The sequence below is a fragment of the Haemorhous mexicanus genome, chromosome 8, assembly GCF_027477595.1.
Source record: "Haemorhous mexicanus isolate bHaeMex1 chromosome 8, bHaeMex1.pri, whole genome shotgun sequence".
Classification (NCBI taxonomy): domain Eukaryota; kingdom Metazoa; phylum Chordata; class Aves; order Passeriformes; family Fringillidae; genus Haemorhous; species Haemorhous mexicanus.
Window position 1 is genome coordinate 18,203,823 of NC_082348.1, and position 15,002 is coordinate 18,218,824.

Genomic DNA, 15,002 nt, shown 5'->3' on the forward strand with positions numbered 1-15,002 from the left:
GAGGCTGCTCGCGGCAGCTCATGGACATGGAGATGGAGGGCTCGGTCCGTGCCCCTTTGTCCCTGGCTCGAGGGAAGCTTCGCCCGGCTTCCCTGTCGGAGCCTGGCCTGGCCTTACGTAAGCGATAACTGAGAAGGCACAGGCTTATTCATAGGTTGTGTTTGCAACAGAATACAGTAAGAGGCTATAAAAGTAGAATCACAGAGTATTTCCCACAATCATTTGTCAGTAGGTTCACAATAATGGTTTATGTTGTTCATCCAAAACTTCTAGACAGATTTTTGGGGCATGTTAGAATCTCCCAACTACCTACTGCCTTGTATCCAGAGGGATATAAATTATATATGAATTTTCTGCAGCCATGCTGTAGTTAAGATTAATTGGAGATTTCATTCTAAACATCTTTGCATAATGCCCATACTGGGAATGCTAAATTCTGAGTTCTGGTTTGTCAGGAAAGAAATCACAGCATGTTTTATTAACAGCATTAGTAGTCAGCACATTCTCCTATTCTGGCATCTGGAAATATCTAGCTCATCCCATACATATGGCACTTCTGTTATCATTACATCTTTGAATTGTATATTCACTCTCCCCACACACACTAAAAATGGATATATCTCTAGCCTGAAACACAAGACTCTACTTGTGGGGATAGTTTCTCACGATGCATATCAGGGCAAAGATTGATTTGAAGAGCCCACTGCAGCTAGATCGCTGAAAAGCTGTAATCACTTAATCAGCTTCATTAGGGATTTGGTGAATACTCTTGTATTGTCTTCCCACATTGCTGTTTGATTTGGAGACAGTATTTCTCTTTTTGTCAAGGGAAACTTGAACTGTTGTTTTGAACCTTTCTTGGATTTAAATCAGCCTTAGTTTTTTCCTGTGGTCAAGGGGCAGTGGAGGAGATCATTACAGTCTGGCAGGAAGCCTATCTCACTGTATTAAATAAAAAAGTTAAGAACGGTGTTTTCATCAAGTGAAAAGTCCAGATTGTCTAATACTAGAATGAAGGATTTAAGGGCCTCTCATCTGGAAAGACAAGTAGCTTTTTTGTTCATGCGCTGACATTTGATTGAAAATCAGCAATTTTTCAAAGGCCATTTCTGATAAAAGAGGAAAATGGATTAACTTTAACAAATGTAAGTAATTTCCAATTATTTACCAATAACAGTAATTAAAGATAACAATTAACTGATTTTTACCAATTTTTTTTTATAATTCTTTGAAGTACATCTTGCCAGAGACCTATGGATAGTTTCCTGAAATAAGTTTTAAAGAGAGTAAGAAAATTGATTTGAAGCACCCCCAAACTTTCCCAATATGGATCTTTGTATATCTGTTTTCACATTATATGATCCTTGCTGCACATTTTTCTTAGAGTGCTGTTCTGATGTCTGTGTTGAAAAGAAACAGGTGATCCAGGTCACTTGCTGATCTTGGAAGAGCAATCCTGAGGCTGCTGTAACTCAATGGTAGCCTAATTTGTTGATCCTTAGATTTGCTAGCATTTAGGCATTTTAATGACTCTTTTTGCCTTTTTGTTCCACTTCTATGGGTTCTACACCAGGTACAGGATCTGTGCCAATATTTGTTAGGGCCTTGTTTTGCTCCATTGTTCAAGCTCTGGAGATCCATTCGTTCATACTCTGGTGCCTTAAGCCTTTTGAGCTTGCACTTAGGTGAAACACTACAATTTGGAAGACACTGAAGGTGTCCAGCTGGTCCTTTTCACTCTAAAGGGAGAGGACATCTCGAGACATTAAGACTCATAATTCCTTTTCTGAAGTGTGATGGATCAGCTCTTTGATTTTTCTCAAATCTGCCCAGTTATTTACAGTTTTCAGCCAGACTAGTGGGCTGATCTGGCTAAAATACAGAGGTGCAGAAAAGCTCAGGCCAACACAGTGGGAAATGAGCAGGGTAAGAGTGGGTGGAAAATGCTTCTGTCCTTTCTGACAGAGTTATCTCATATTGGCTTAAGGTTTCAAGTAACTGCATTTTCAAAGGTGACTTGCTAGTTGTACATCCATCTAAAATGTTGAAAATGTGTAGGAAGCTGTGTTTTTATATAGCTCTTGTAGAGCCATTTGGAAAGATTTGTTTTGCTGCAACACCTACTGTTCAAAGTGCACATTTCAGTACATCGACATTGTGTGAAGGGACCTCCGTCTCAGCTGTGGCTACTGAACAGACAGTGGAGCATTGTATGAGGCTCACAAACCTCAAGCACAGGAGGACTGATGTTTATTTGCTGTCTAATTTCAGCAGTGAAGCAGTGAAAACATAAATCTTAGCAGAGGTACTGCAGCAGCTCTAAACCTTCCACCTTCCAACGGGGCAATCCCACGTTACGCAATCTTTCATGCAGTTCCGTGGAGTGCTGACAGCTTCCTTTAGGCCTGGGGAGAAACATAACAGATGAAGCAGCACAAAACAATGAGAAACCAGCACTTATTAAGACCCTAAAACAGTGAAGGCCTGGTACAAGTTTCTTGATTCTCATCCTGATCAGTTTTGCTACAACACTCACACTCACTATTGATCTTTTTCTTCTGAGGTCTAGCTTTTCTTAAAGTCCTTGAAAAATTGTCATATATCTACTCTGTTAATTCCCTTTTTTCACTGGTAAAAAGTTTTCCTAACAAACCCTCTTGCTGCAGTTAAATGCAGCAACCTCTTTATCTGTATGTTAGATAAAAAGAAAACAAATTCCTTTCCTTCCTTGGAAAAGCTTTTTGGATGTATAAAGACAGTAATTGTGTCTTCAATTGATCTTTTCAATGTAAAATTAAGACAGAAAGAGCTCAAATTTTACATCTCCCTGGAAGCTTTCAGATGTACGGTCTCTTGGATCCTACATTTCCTTGGATGTTTTATTTCTGTGGTCTGAATTCTTTCTGTATTGTCTAAGTATAAAATGTAGAACTTATATTTCTTCAATCACTTTTTGAGCCCATTTTGTTGTTTGTCAGGACATTTTAAATTCTAATACTATCCTCCAGTTTACTTGTAGCCCTCCCAGTTTCATGTCATCTCAAAGCCAGCAAACATGCTTTTCAGTTACCTAGATCACCGTGATTAATTTAGTAGTATAGTAAGAATTGTAAGTATCATGGGAGGAAGAGGACAGGAATTCTTTAGATTCAATGTATTTGATTAAATGGATACTATTTACAACAAGAAAAAGCTCTGCTTATGTGTCTTTTACTCTTTCAATTAAAATACTATTTTATTTTAGAGATAAAATTAATGGTGTTAGTTTTTTTTTAAGATTAAAGGCCTTAGAGTGGTATTAAACTATTTTGCAAACTACAGCAAGTATCACAGTAACCTACACTTTGGTCAAAGTTGCTTGCCACTGTTTTAATTTTGGGACAGATTTTATTTCAAGTTTATTGTTTCAGCGAAGAAATGGAAATATGCCAATGTAATTTGCTCCTATCACAAAGTTGTAAGGCGTCGTCAAAGATTGAGCAAGCTATTTTACAGAGAGGACTAGATGAGCTTGATGACTGGTGTTAGTGGAACGAGATGAAATTCAGAACGATAAATGAAAAGTCATGCAATTAGGGACAATCTAATATAGTACAGGGACACACAGCTGGAGAGTAAAATGATCACAGAACCACAGAGAATGATGGCCAGTTGCCAGTTGTGCATTTTAATGCTTTGCTTTGCCATTGAACAGAGACAGTTTTTACACATTTCTGAGGAAAAAACTGGTGATCTATTTTTCTTCTAATTTTATTAACCAGTATTGTCTCTAAATGGATGTCAGGAAAAGATTTTGAGGTTTCTCTTGGCCCTGTCCTGTCAAAAATAATTCACCCTAGAGTTTCTTTACATAAGACACTGAACACTTCTTCATCTCTACCCTCACTGTGGGCCTTGTGTTTTACCAGATGAGTAAATGACAAGGTCCATTTCAAGCTTTCACACATGCCACAGTAGAGGGAAGATGGATACTGTCAGTGATAAAACCGTTCATAAAATGTACCCGTGGCTCTAGGTGGGAAGCTAGACAGCAGTTGGAATGACTTATTACCAGAATTGCTATTCTTATTTCATTTTTATGTTTTAGGCAAGTTTTTTACCATGTTCACACAATAGTTCTTAAACATGGGCTATGTTGAATTGAGTTTTCATTGATATTTGCTATTTGATTTAATAATTTTCCCTTTCTATCTCTAATAATTTTATCTGTTAGATTTACTATAGCTATGTGTAATATCTAATATGTTTTAAGGATTGTTAGAAGTTTCTCTAGATGTATTACTGTTGTCTCCTCTTTAGAAGTATATATAGTTTTCTTTTAGACTGCAAAGCTGATATTGCATTTCCTGTGTAGTCTGTCTCTCCAAAATACTTGTTCATTTTTCCCTACAGCCTAGTAAGATTGTAGACCCAAGCCTCTAAGGCAATGGGATACAATGCCCCCTGGCTATTTCCTTTTTGTCTTCTCTTTTTGCTGTCCTTTCTCACACTGTGCTTGTAGATAGCACTGGTGGAATCAAAATGAGATCTCTAATTTCATACCCTTACAATAAGAAACAAATAATCAGATGCTTTCACCTATTATACTATTAATGGAAGAATGAGGCACCTTTTCCATGTTGTGTGAATTAGCCTAGCTTTTCAGGTACTTGGTTTACCGGAACTTTTATACAAGCAGTTGCCTATCCATACAAACAAATAATCAAAATGCTTTTGTAGTAAGAAGCTCTTCTACTCCTCCTGTGGATATGTGCTGCCTCACAATCCTCCTATTCTGAGACTTCAAAACAGCCACAAGTAAACTCTAGTCCTAATTAGAGACAGCCAGAAATTTTCATCCAAAGCTTCTTAACCAAAAAATTGGTTACATGGAATGATTTGTAAACTCTTTGTTGATTTCTTTGAATCATCTATGAAAATAGAAAACCCTATCAAATTAAACACTTTTCTACATTATTTTAAAATATTTTAACATTATTTTAAAATATTGTGTAATATTTAAATGAAACAAAACCAAATCAATACTTTTGATGTGGTTCAATTATAAATTTTTCATTTGGCACATTTTGTTTTAGTTGCTGAAAATTTCAAAAATCTTCTTTTGAACAAGTCAAACTCTTCATTTTCTCACCACAATCACAAAAGGAAAAAATTATCAATATTCCCCCCTCTTTTCACTGTCTGTTTTTCAAGGCCACAGTGATGTTTCTTCAGCCACTCTGTTAATTCCTTCTCCAACATCTCTCACTTCAGATTGACCTTTTGCTTTTTATTAGTTTTCACACTTTTTTTTTTTTTTCCTCTTTGTGGCTGAAGGAAAGGAGACAGTAGAGAGTAAATGACTGCTTGAAAAGTTTGGAAGAGATTTGTGTATGTGTTAAAGAAGGAGGGAAGGGCAGAAGGTTGATGGTGAGGTAGGAGAGAGATAGAAAAGTTTTATTGGTGCAGCAGGAGGAAAAAGTACAATAATTGGTAAGCATGGAAAATACAGAGTATGCAGTAGAGTGGAAAGAAGTAGGATGGTGTTTTGGTGGAGGGGGGCCCGAAGGGGGTGTTTCACTGATTGCCTCCGAGAGTGGCTTACAGTGCTCCCAACCACCTGCTGCAGCAGGGAGCAAGAATAGATGACTTCTGTACAGGAACTCGCTGCTGCAGTGAACACTCAGAAGTGCCCTCCTTGCCTCCCTTTGCTGGCTGATCTGCATTTAGAAAGAATGCACAGTGAGCATATTGTATGCATTTATTTTAGAATATTTGCACAACCTGCAGTTTAAAATAATCCAGACTGCTGATAATACAGTTTCAGCAATTGCTTAGGTTATACTCTGCCTGTGTAACCTCCATTTTTTGATTTCTCTTGCTTTGCTATCCCTCCTACTTTCTTTCTTTCTCACCTTCACAGTTTTAAAAGCTATGGTCACATCAGCAGTGGCTGCTATGTATTCAAAAGAATTTTTGAGAATCTTGAGACTTGACTGGTTATATAAAATCATATATTTTAGTACAAGAGTCTCAGTTTAAGCAAGTGTTCAAGCATGCAAAAATTCTTTACCATTTCTGAGAATTTTTGAGTATATATCAGTACCATCTACTGGCAATAAGAGTTACAGCACTTAGTAGGCTCACACAGGAAATGCCAGACTTTACTTCAATAACCAGGATCCTTCAGCAGGAAGTTAGGTGTGGTCTGTAAAAGGAGAATTAAAAAAAAAAAAAAAAAAAAAAAAAAAAAAAAAAAAAAAAAAAAAGGGAAAAGGCATGATGGAATTTTAACTGCAGTCTTCCCTGGTGCCATTCCAAGCCCACATAACTGCAAGATTCTTCACTGGTAATGAATTTTTAATTGTTTCCTGCAGTATTAAAACAGAATTATGCTTTTTTTTTTCCCCTTCTGTAATTAGAAATAAAATCTAACAGGATTCTGCTGTAGGACCACTTTCATTTTCCTAGTGAACCTTTCTGCTGCTGGTAGTCAGTGCAGCTTTGGTACAGACCGTCCATGACAGAATGCACCAGGTGCATTTGCCTGCAGTGGAAGAGCATGCTCACAGGGAGACCTGCAGGAGTTGGGATTTGTGTGAAGTGTGTAGGTGTAAGTGGCTATGTGCATATGGTTGAAAAGGAGGAGAAAGCATCATGTTGCAGCTTATTTAACAGCCTTTAAAAATATTAATTTGTTGCGGCTGTGCCAGAGTATGTGTGCTGAGACAGTAAAATAGGATCAGGCTGGTTGTATTCAAACTTTTGTATCATTTTAATCTGATTATTGTTTCTGGGTATATTGTCTTACTCAGAATTTGTTATTTTATTGCATTTGCTATATTTTTAATGTGTTTACTCAGAAGGATACTTGAGGAAAATTCTTGTAGGCTACAGCAGATAGCCTGTTTGCAGTTTCAGATCAAAGTATTTGCACTGGAAATATTTTCCACTATTCTTTTTAACTGAACTGCCTGCCTTTTCTTCATTAAGAAGAGATGGTTCTGCTCTTGCTGGTGAAATTTGTGAAATATATATATATATATATATATTTGATATGATATCAGACATAAAAGATCTAAGTGCAGGATGTAGTGATTAAAAATCAGTTTTGTTTAATTCAGCAATTCTTCCAGTGCACAGTGTGTTGCCAGGCAGGGGATCTGAATACAGGTGCTTATGCCTGAACCTTGTTTCCTGAGCTGGCAGTTCAGCAAAGGCAGCATATTTGTACTCAAAGAGAAGGAGCATCTTGTATTGTTTTCAACTGATCCTTATGGCCTTATGTGGCAATAGTGGATTCTAAGAGTCATTTCTGGTCCATATACCTAGGGGGAGGACTGGTCCAAGATGCAGCTTTCAAGGTAATAAGGAGTTACATTGTCTGGAGTCTCACTCAACATTGAACCAAATACTTCAAAACTGTTGATTCCTCATGCTGAATGTAGTTCAAAATATCTCCTCTTTATTCATGGGAATGAATAACATTACCCTTGATAAAGGCAAAAGATGTTATTGTATTGTATGTGACTTTTTTTATCAGCCTGTAAATTGACAATCCATTGGTGCAAGCACTAAGTGAATTTTAAACTAAATGCTTTAAGGATTGATACCTCTGAGACAACTGTAAGAGGCAAGCTGCAAAGAAAAATGGTTTGTCTTGAAATAAAACCAAATTTAAAAATTCATTTCACGGCAGCCTCCCCATGGGTGATAATTACTGAATTTAAGAAGATGTTCTGTGATGGTAAATTGCTTTACATTGCTGGTAACTGTGTTCTAAATTTTTTCTGTTGTTTTTTTTTTGATTTTTTTTTTTAGCACTTTTTTTGTGAGAGGGGCTAAACAGTAATTAAGAGGTGCAGGATGAAAAGATGGCACAATCAGTGCTGGTACCACCAGGACCCGACAGCTTCCGCTACTTCACAAGAGAATCCCTTGCAGCTATTGAACAGCGTATCAATGAAGAGAAAGCTAAAAAATCCAAACAAGAGCGCAAAGATGATGATGATGAAGATGGCCCGAAGCCAAACAGTGACTTGGAGGCAGGAAAGACCCTGCCATTTATTTACGGTGACATACCTCCAGGAATGGTGTCCGAGCCCTTGGAAGACCTGGACCCATATTATATCAATAAAAAAGTGAGTGTAAAAGTATTTCCATCAGACTTTAAGAAAAATAAATAACAAATAACCCTTCAAAGACATAGTATTTCTATTATTTTTGACCTAGAGCTTCCATATAATAATTTCCCACTACAGCTGATGGGATTGGCAGAAATCTCCACTCTTAAGAACAGAAATTGTTAATGCTTGTGGGACCTTATAGATAAGTAGAGATGCACTTATTTATTTAATTTTTTTAAAATAAACCTGGCATTTTATTAAAACCTGTAACTTTCAGTGTTTTACACACAGGAGAATTGAAGTAGTAGCACAGGGCTTATCTTTAGAATAATTACTAATTGCTATGTTATAGTTGTGAAAGGAGCTAGTCTTCAATATGAAATCCGTCTCAAAGGTAGCTACACATCCTCCTTCTAGATTTCTTCACTGTTGTGAAAAGTTTAGGTTGCATTCTCTTGGGACTGGGAAGGATAGGGAAGTAAAGGTATTTTCTCAGGATATGATGATGATCCTGATCCATATTTACTCTGTAGAGGCATCATATGTCCAACTTAGTCTGGGTGAAAAAATTTTCTTATCCAGTTCTATTTTGTACTAGGATTGTTTTCAAAGAGGAGGTGTTCACAAGAGGGACATAAATAAAGCAGAAGTAGCAATTGCACTTGGAGTGTTGACAGAATGTTACATAATTAAAAAATTATTTTTATGGAGATGTTACTTAAAAAAAAAAAGCAAAACAATCCACATATTTGCTTTGATTTAAAGTAACAACAACTGCTGTGGCCAGCACAAAAGTGTTGAACTTTAGACTAGTGTCCAGATGGCCTTGGGTTTCCTCCAGATTTTCAGTCCCTTTGATTTTGGCAGCATACGTATTGCAGTCTCATTATTCTACTAGTAAAGAAGAAATTTTTTTTTTCCCCTTGTTTTCATAATTTTTTTCTCCTGCTTTCTTTTCTTTCCTGTGGAAACTAGCTAGCTAACAAAAACAAGTGAATTAAAAAACAAAACCATGAAAGTGAAGAAACGGCTTCAAAGAAAAATGAAGAAAGATTCCAAGAATGGTTATGATTCAAACTCAGACTAAGAGAAAAAATGCAAATGAAGATATTTCCTGCAGGAATTAGGGGTATGCCTCATCAGTAATATGTTGAAATAATAGCAATATAGGCATACCATGAGTAACTAAGCAAAATAGCTCAAAAAAAATCAATTGTGCTTTAAGTGTTCATTGCAGGATTTCTAAAACTGAATTAATGTATGGAGAATCATGAGTTAAATCTGAAAACAAGGTTTTCAATTAATTATCATGTTTTTCTCCCTTTACTCAAGTGATTTACCCTGTTGAAGTCTGGAAGGCAAGTAGAATTTGGGTCAAAGTACCGATTCCTTTCCTTAATTCTTTCCACATTCTGTAGTAGTAAAATCTAAATTCAATGCCAGAAATTCTAAAGTTAGAGGATGTATCATCATGCTTTGCAAACTAGAAGAGTCACTCTGCAATTAAGTGTGGATGAGAAGTAAAATCCTGCTGAATTGCTTGTTCCTGATTGAGAAATGCATAGCAGTTGTCATCTTTTCCAAAAGCATTGTGGTTTCCAGTAGGCAAAGCAAGACTTCAAGCTGTATGTTGTAATCATAATTTCTCCTATTATTTTCCTAGAGTTCTTTGCATATTTTTGAACATCATTTTTTGGGTGAGGCTCCATTTTCATTTTTTAGTGTAACTTGATGAGTCAGCATAACACAAATGCTCCTTCATCAAAGGTTTGGCAGAGTAAAGGGAACAGAAAACATAAGAGCTATGGTTATTAGAAGTCCTGTTTTCATTAACTCCAGGACTAACAGGAAGAGAGTTGAAAAGTCTTCATAGCATGTTACAGACTCTGGTACAATAAAAGATCAGAGTACAGCTTGAGAATCACTAAGTATGGGAGAATGCAAACATGTTAAGTTTGGAACCACTGATTTTTATAATTTATAATTTATTATTTTAGGCAGGGGAGGCATTCTGGTTTCAGCTGCTCTATTTGCCCCACCTGCTCAGAAAGTAGAGCATAATCTTGACAAATGCTACCCTCTGATTTCAGTTGAGTTAGATCATGGCTGCTGGCAGTGTTCCAGGTCTGCATGGCTTATGTGCCCCTTGGGCTTCCTAGGACTGCCACAATGCTATCTAGATCCATTTCCGTTCAAAAGCATGAAAGTCATCCATGTGTAGAAAGAAGACATTATGGAAATAAACAGGACTTTCCCCAGAGGTGTGGGAATCAACATCATTAAAAAAAAATCTTACAGGTTTTATTCTTTATTGCTTGCATTTTAAAAGCATTGCTACATTTAATTTTTTTTTTTTAATGTTGATAATATACATGAGTCATTGCTGAAACTGTGGAGAGAGTGAACATACCTGGATACAGTGAATAGAATGAATTCTGTATTAGGTGAAAGTAAAGTTTGACAAGGAAAATAGATTTGCAGGTACAGAACTATCACAAGCAGTACTTGAAAAGGGGAGTAATACATTACTTGTAGAGTACAGCAAAAATTAAGTACATTAGTGTTATGCTCAAAAATGGTTATTGAACCCTCTTGATTTCCATATTTTCATGATCACTTGAAACTTAGATCACTTTGAGTTACTTTTGTTTTAGTACTTTGATTTGACAATTTATGCTGGTTATTTGATTTAGAGATTGAAGTTGAAGTTTTAATGGCTCTCATTGTGGTCACAGTTGCACACCTCAGTGTATATATTGTACGGTACAAAAACTATGCTAATTCTTCAAATGTTGCCTACATTACTTTCATACTTATCTCTGTTTACTAGCTAGCAATATCAGGATTACTTATAATTTCTTTATAGATGCATTTAAGTGTTCATTTAATTGTATTTATGGTAATTTGGCTGGAGGCTACAATGTGTGAACTGGACAAGGGGATTGTGTCAATGCAAAAAGAGCATATTGACCAAATATGATTAATGATGAAATGAAAATGATTCAGGGTTTGTAATTTGTTATCTTCTAAATGCATTTTTTCATTCTCTTTTTCTTTTTCCAGACCTTTATAGTATTAAATAAAGGGAAGGCAATATTCCGATTCAGTGCCACCTCTGCCCTGTACATGTTAACTCCTTTCAATCCTCTTAGAAAAATAGCTATTAAGATTTTGGTACATTCATATCCTTTTCAAGTGGTTAGTCTAAAACTGTAATGAATGAGGTGTTACTTAGTATTTAAATCATTCTCTGGCACATGTCCCAGGATCAATGTGATCGGTAGTGCTTTGTCCCTCTTCTCTCTACTATTTCTGTCTTCTGTTCTTTTTCTCATTCTCCTTTTTCCTTTCTGTTCATTGCTGGATCCTAATATAGTAATACCGAAGCCAGACAATCAGTCATTGTCCTTTACAGTTTCTGTATCTTCTTTCTTCCCCCACATAATTTTTCCTTCCCTCTTACATTTTTCTGTAATCTTCACATCTTTTTTTTCATCTTTCCCCTCCTCCACATTTTTCATAAACTGCAGATATATTGCTCGGAACACTTTCAGTTCTTCCCTGACACTGTGTATTAAAATCAAATCTTTGATCCCAGGTCTGTGCTTGCATGAGTATTTAGTGAAAATATGGTATCATTGTTCCTTTTCATTTTCTGATTCAGATAACACTTACAGAAAGATAGATTCAGAAAACAATTCAGATTTCTTGTTCTGTTATACATTCTCAGTCTTGTATGTATCCCACCTGTCTGTTTTATTTCTTGATCATTATTGCATTATACATTTGTAAGCTTATTGATGTTTTAATTTCAGTCTTCAAGAAGGTCATGAAATTTACACATTGCAGGTAGAGATTTGAAAAGCGAAATTATTATAATTACCTAAATATTATTTTGTCTTTTTCAGTGTTTTAATAGCAGACTATAGTAGGCATCCCACTGGTCTGATCCCAAATACCAATGCGAGGAATGAGGTCATTGACTTCAGAAAGCCAGCTTACTTAATAAGGAAAAAATACAAATGTTTGCACACTAGTACTTGCAGAAATCTAACATAAGCACACTGAAAGTAGCTTTGGGTTAGCATTGCATATAGGGATCCCAATATTATGTAGACTAAACCTTGAAAGGACTTTTTTCAGTCTTGGTATACTGGAAGACTGACAATTACAGTGGTTGCCATGTGTTAGACATTGTTATCAATGGCTAGCCTACAAATAACTTCCAAAACAATCATGATACTACATAGCCTGTTTTCAAATTTCTTGCTACAGGTGCCACTACAAATAATAATTTTTCAATTATATGACACTCTTTACCATATTCTGAAACATTATTATATTGAGTTATGGGGAATATAAGAAGATTGTTGGACTGAGGTGGTGGTGAAGACCTAGTCACCAAAGTCAGAATGCTAAAACATGTTGTTTAAATTTATGGTAAGGTATATTATAGTTATTTTTCCACTAATGAAACTATAGTGAGGATCTGCATCTCCAAGTGGACATTTCATCAGAAAGGATTTTGAAAGCCTATGTAAAGTACAGGCTGGTGAAACACTTGTAGCGTGGGTTTTTAATATTTAAAAAATATATTTATTTCTCTTTTGCTCTGTTCATATGTGACTTACATAAAGGGAAGCTAGGTTCTCAGTAAAGGATTTTAAATATATTCATTGTGCAGAAAACCCAAAGGATTGTTGAATATAATGCCACAGTTTTTTGACAGCTCAGAAGGTAGAGGTATCATTATCACTTGAAGGTTTTTTTATTAGCACAGACATGCAAAGAAAAGTTTTCGAGGGGAACCTCACAGTACTTCTCACCCCATTGTATTTGGATTTCTATTTAGGAGCACCACATGAACCTGCAGCTGTTCTCAAATTCGAGCTTTGTCCTCTGTGTAGCTTTAGGTGTTGGTGCCATCATGTGGGCGTTTCGTGGTTCATCTGCATGGTTTTCATTTTGATGGTTGTGGTTTTTTTCTGTATTAGAAGAATGTCAGCAGTTCTGAGAGTAAAAGGTTGTAGATTTAGAGTGACATGAACCTGTTCTGGAATTCTATTTGGATTTATTTTTTTGAGAATCACATGTGCCTTTCCCTACCAACAGCATTTATATTTTCTCACTAAGGTTTCCCTATGTTCTCTCCTACTATGTGGCAGCTAGCTTTCAGTGTATCATAGTGATAAGGAAAAATGTAGATACATGCCTAATTTTATGATAAAACATTAAGGTGAAGAAAATGTATTTTTCATTTCATTGAATGCATGAAGCAGATCAGATTTTTCTAGATCATCTAAAAGAAATACTTTTTGTGTTATTCCATGAAATTAGAAGCTAATACTTCAAAGGGTGACATTTCTGTTCAATAAGAAAAAATATTTTAGAATTGCGGTGCTTTTTAAAATACAGTTCAGATTTTCTAATGTTTAGCATATGACTGTTCTCTTGTAGCTATAAAGCGGGGAATGAAAGCTTGAACATATTCAAGGCTTTGCCCTGGCTATTAAAAGAGCAGTAGAGATATAGATGGCTCCTGATAGTGAAAATCTACCAAAGTCTGTTATGTATGTTATTTGATACTCTTTTTATCAATTTTTCTGGCTTACATTCCTTAACTCTTAGCCTACATTATTCAGCATGCTTATCATGTGCACTATTTTGACCAACTGCGTATTTATGACCATGAGTAACCCTCCAGACTGGACAAAGAATGTAGAGTAAGTTAAATGGATTTTCTCTGAATAATATCCAATAATCAGAAATAAACTGCTGTAAATTATATTAGGGTGGCTTCCACTGGCAGCAGGTACCTTGTTGGGATATCCTGTCAACAGCTATTCTGATGCTACTTCCTTTGCTGTAACATTAAATACATATAATTGTGTCATGACAAGTTCTTTAATGTCCTTCCTCTGTTGGCAGGACTAGAAGGAAAATGTAAGAAAAACTAATCCACAGAAAAAGTGGATTATAAATATTTCTGATTGTGTTCTATATCACATCTGTGCATGAATGCAGGGAAATGCAATCTTTCATCTCTGTTGCAATAACTGTTACAGATAAAGGAATCATTTTATGGATGGCTGCGTTGATCACATTGCAGCTTTCTCTTACCAAAACCAATCTAGCAGTGGAAAACTTGTATGCAAAATAAACCATTAAAAATGTATTGAAATGGTTAGCTAATCATTGGTGCAATATGATGACTGCTTGGCTAATTGGTCCAATTAGCTGCGAGCTGTCGCTATATAATGACAGTTCCAAAGCTGCAGGCCACAGCATGAAACACTGTTCTTGGTGCTTCCTTTCTGCTGCTGCTTTCACATTCCTTACTGCTTGGGCTGATCCATACCTGTTTAATCTTCAGAAATCAAAACACCATAGGGCTATTAAGGTCAACAAAGACATTCTCATTTTGAGTTCAGTGTCTCTATGTATTCAGGATACCTAGCATGTAGTAAATATTTATGATGAAGGTTTGTTGCTTGAATATTTCTTCATGTCTGTATATTGAGCCATTTAGAGTTACAAAAGATGTCCTCATCTGTGGAGTAAAGTTCTGCAGGAAATAAATTTTTTAGTAATTGAATGAAAAAATTTCATATCGGAAATTTTCAGGTTAGCTCAGTAAGAGTAAGCTTTTTGAGCAGTTTAATTTGAATTCTTTTTCATTAAAGATATAAATTAAATTAAATTCCAGGATGACATCACTTGGACACAGAAGATTGAAATTACTCAGAATGCCAGAATTAAATATCTTTTCAATTTACATGTCAACTACATTTTTTATTGGCATTCACAAATAATTTTGGTTGTTCTTGCACTTGTTTGATTCCAGTACTACATCTGTCTTGCTGAAGGTGAAGTACTGGATATACCTACTCCATAACA

The 15,002-nt window shown here is 35.9% G+C and overlaps 1 protein-coding gene across 14 annotated transcripts in view; it reads left to right on the forward strand.

The window, feature by feature from the left end:
• Nucleotides 1–7,842: 7,842 nt before the first annotated feature.
• Nucleotides 7,843–15,002, forward strand: part of SCN2A (sodium voltage-gated channel alpha subunit 2) — a 55,086-nt gene continuing 47,926 nt past the window's right edge. For all 14 annotated transcript variants that reach the window (XM_059852986.1, XM_059852989.1, XM_059852994.1 and 11 more), the window contains exons 1-3: nt 7,843–8,120; nt 11,169–11,287; nt 13,739–13,828. In XM_059852986.1, coding sequence (XP_059708969.1) covers nt 7,854–8,120; nt 11,169–11,287; nt 13,739–13,828 — 476 coding nt within the window. In that variant the 5' untranslated portion in view covers nt 7,843–7,853. The remainder of the gene's footprint in view (nt 8,121–11,168; nt 11,288–13,738; nt 13,829–15,002) is intronic.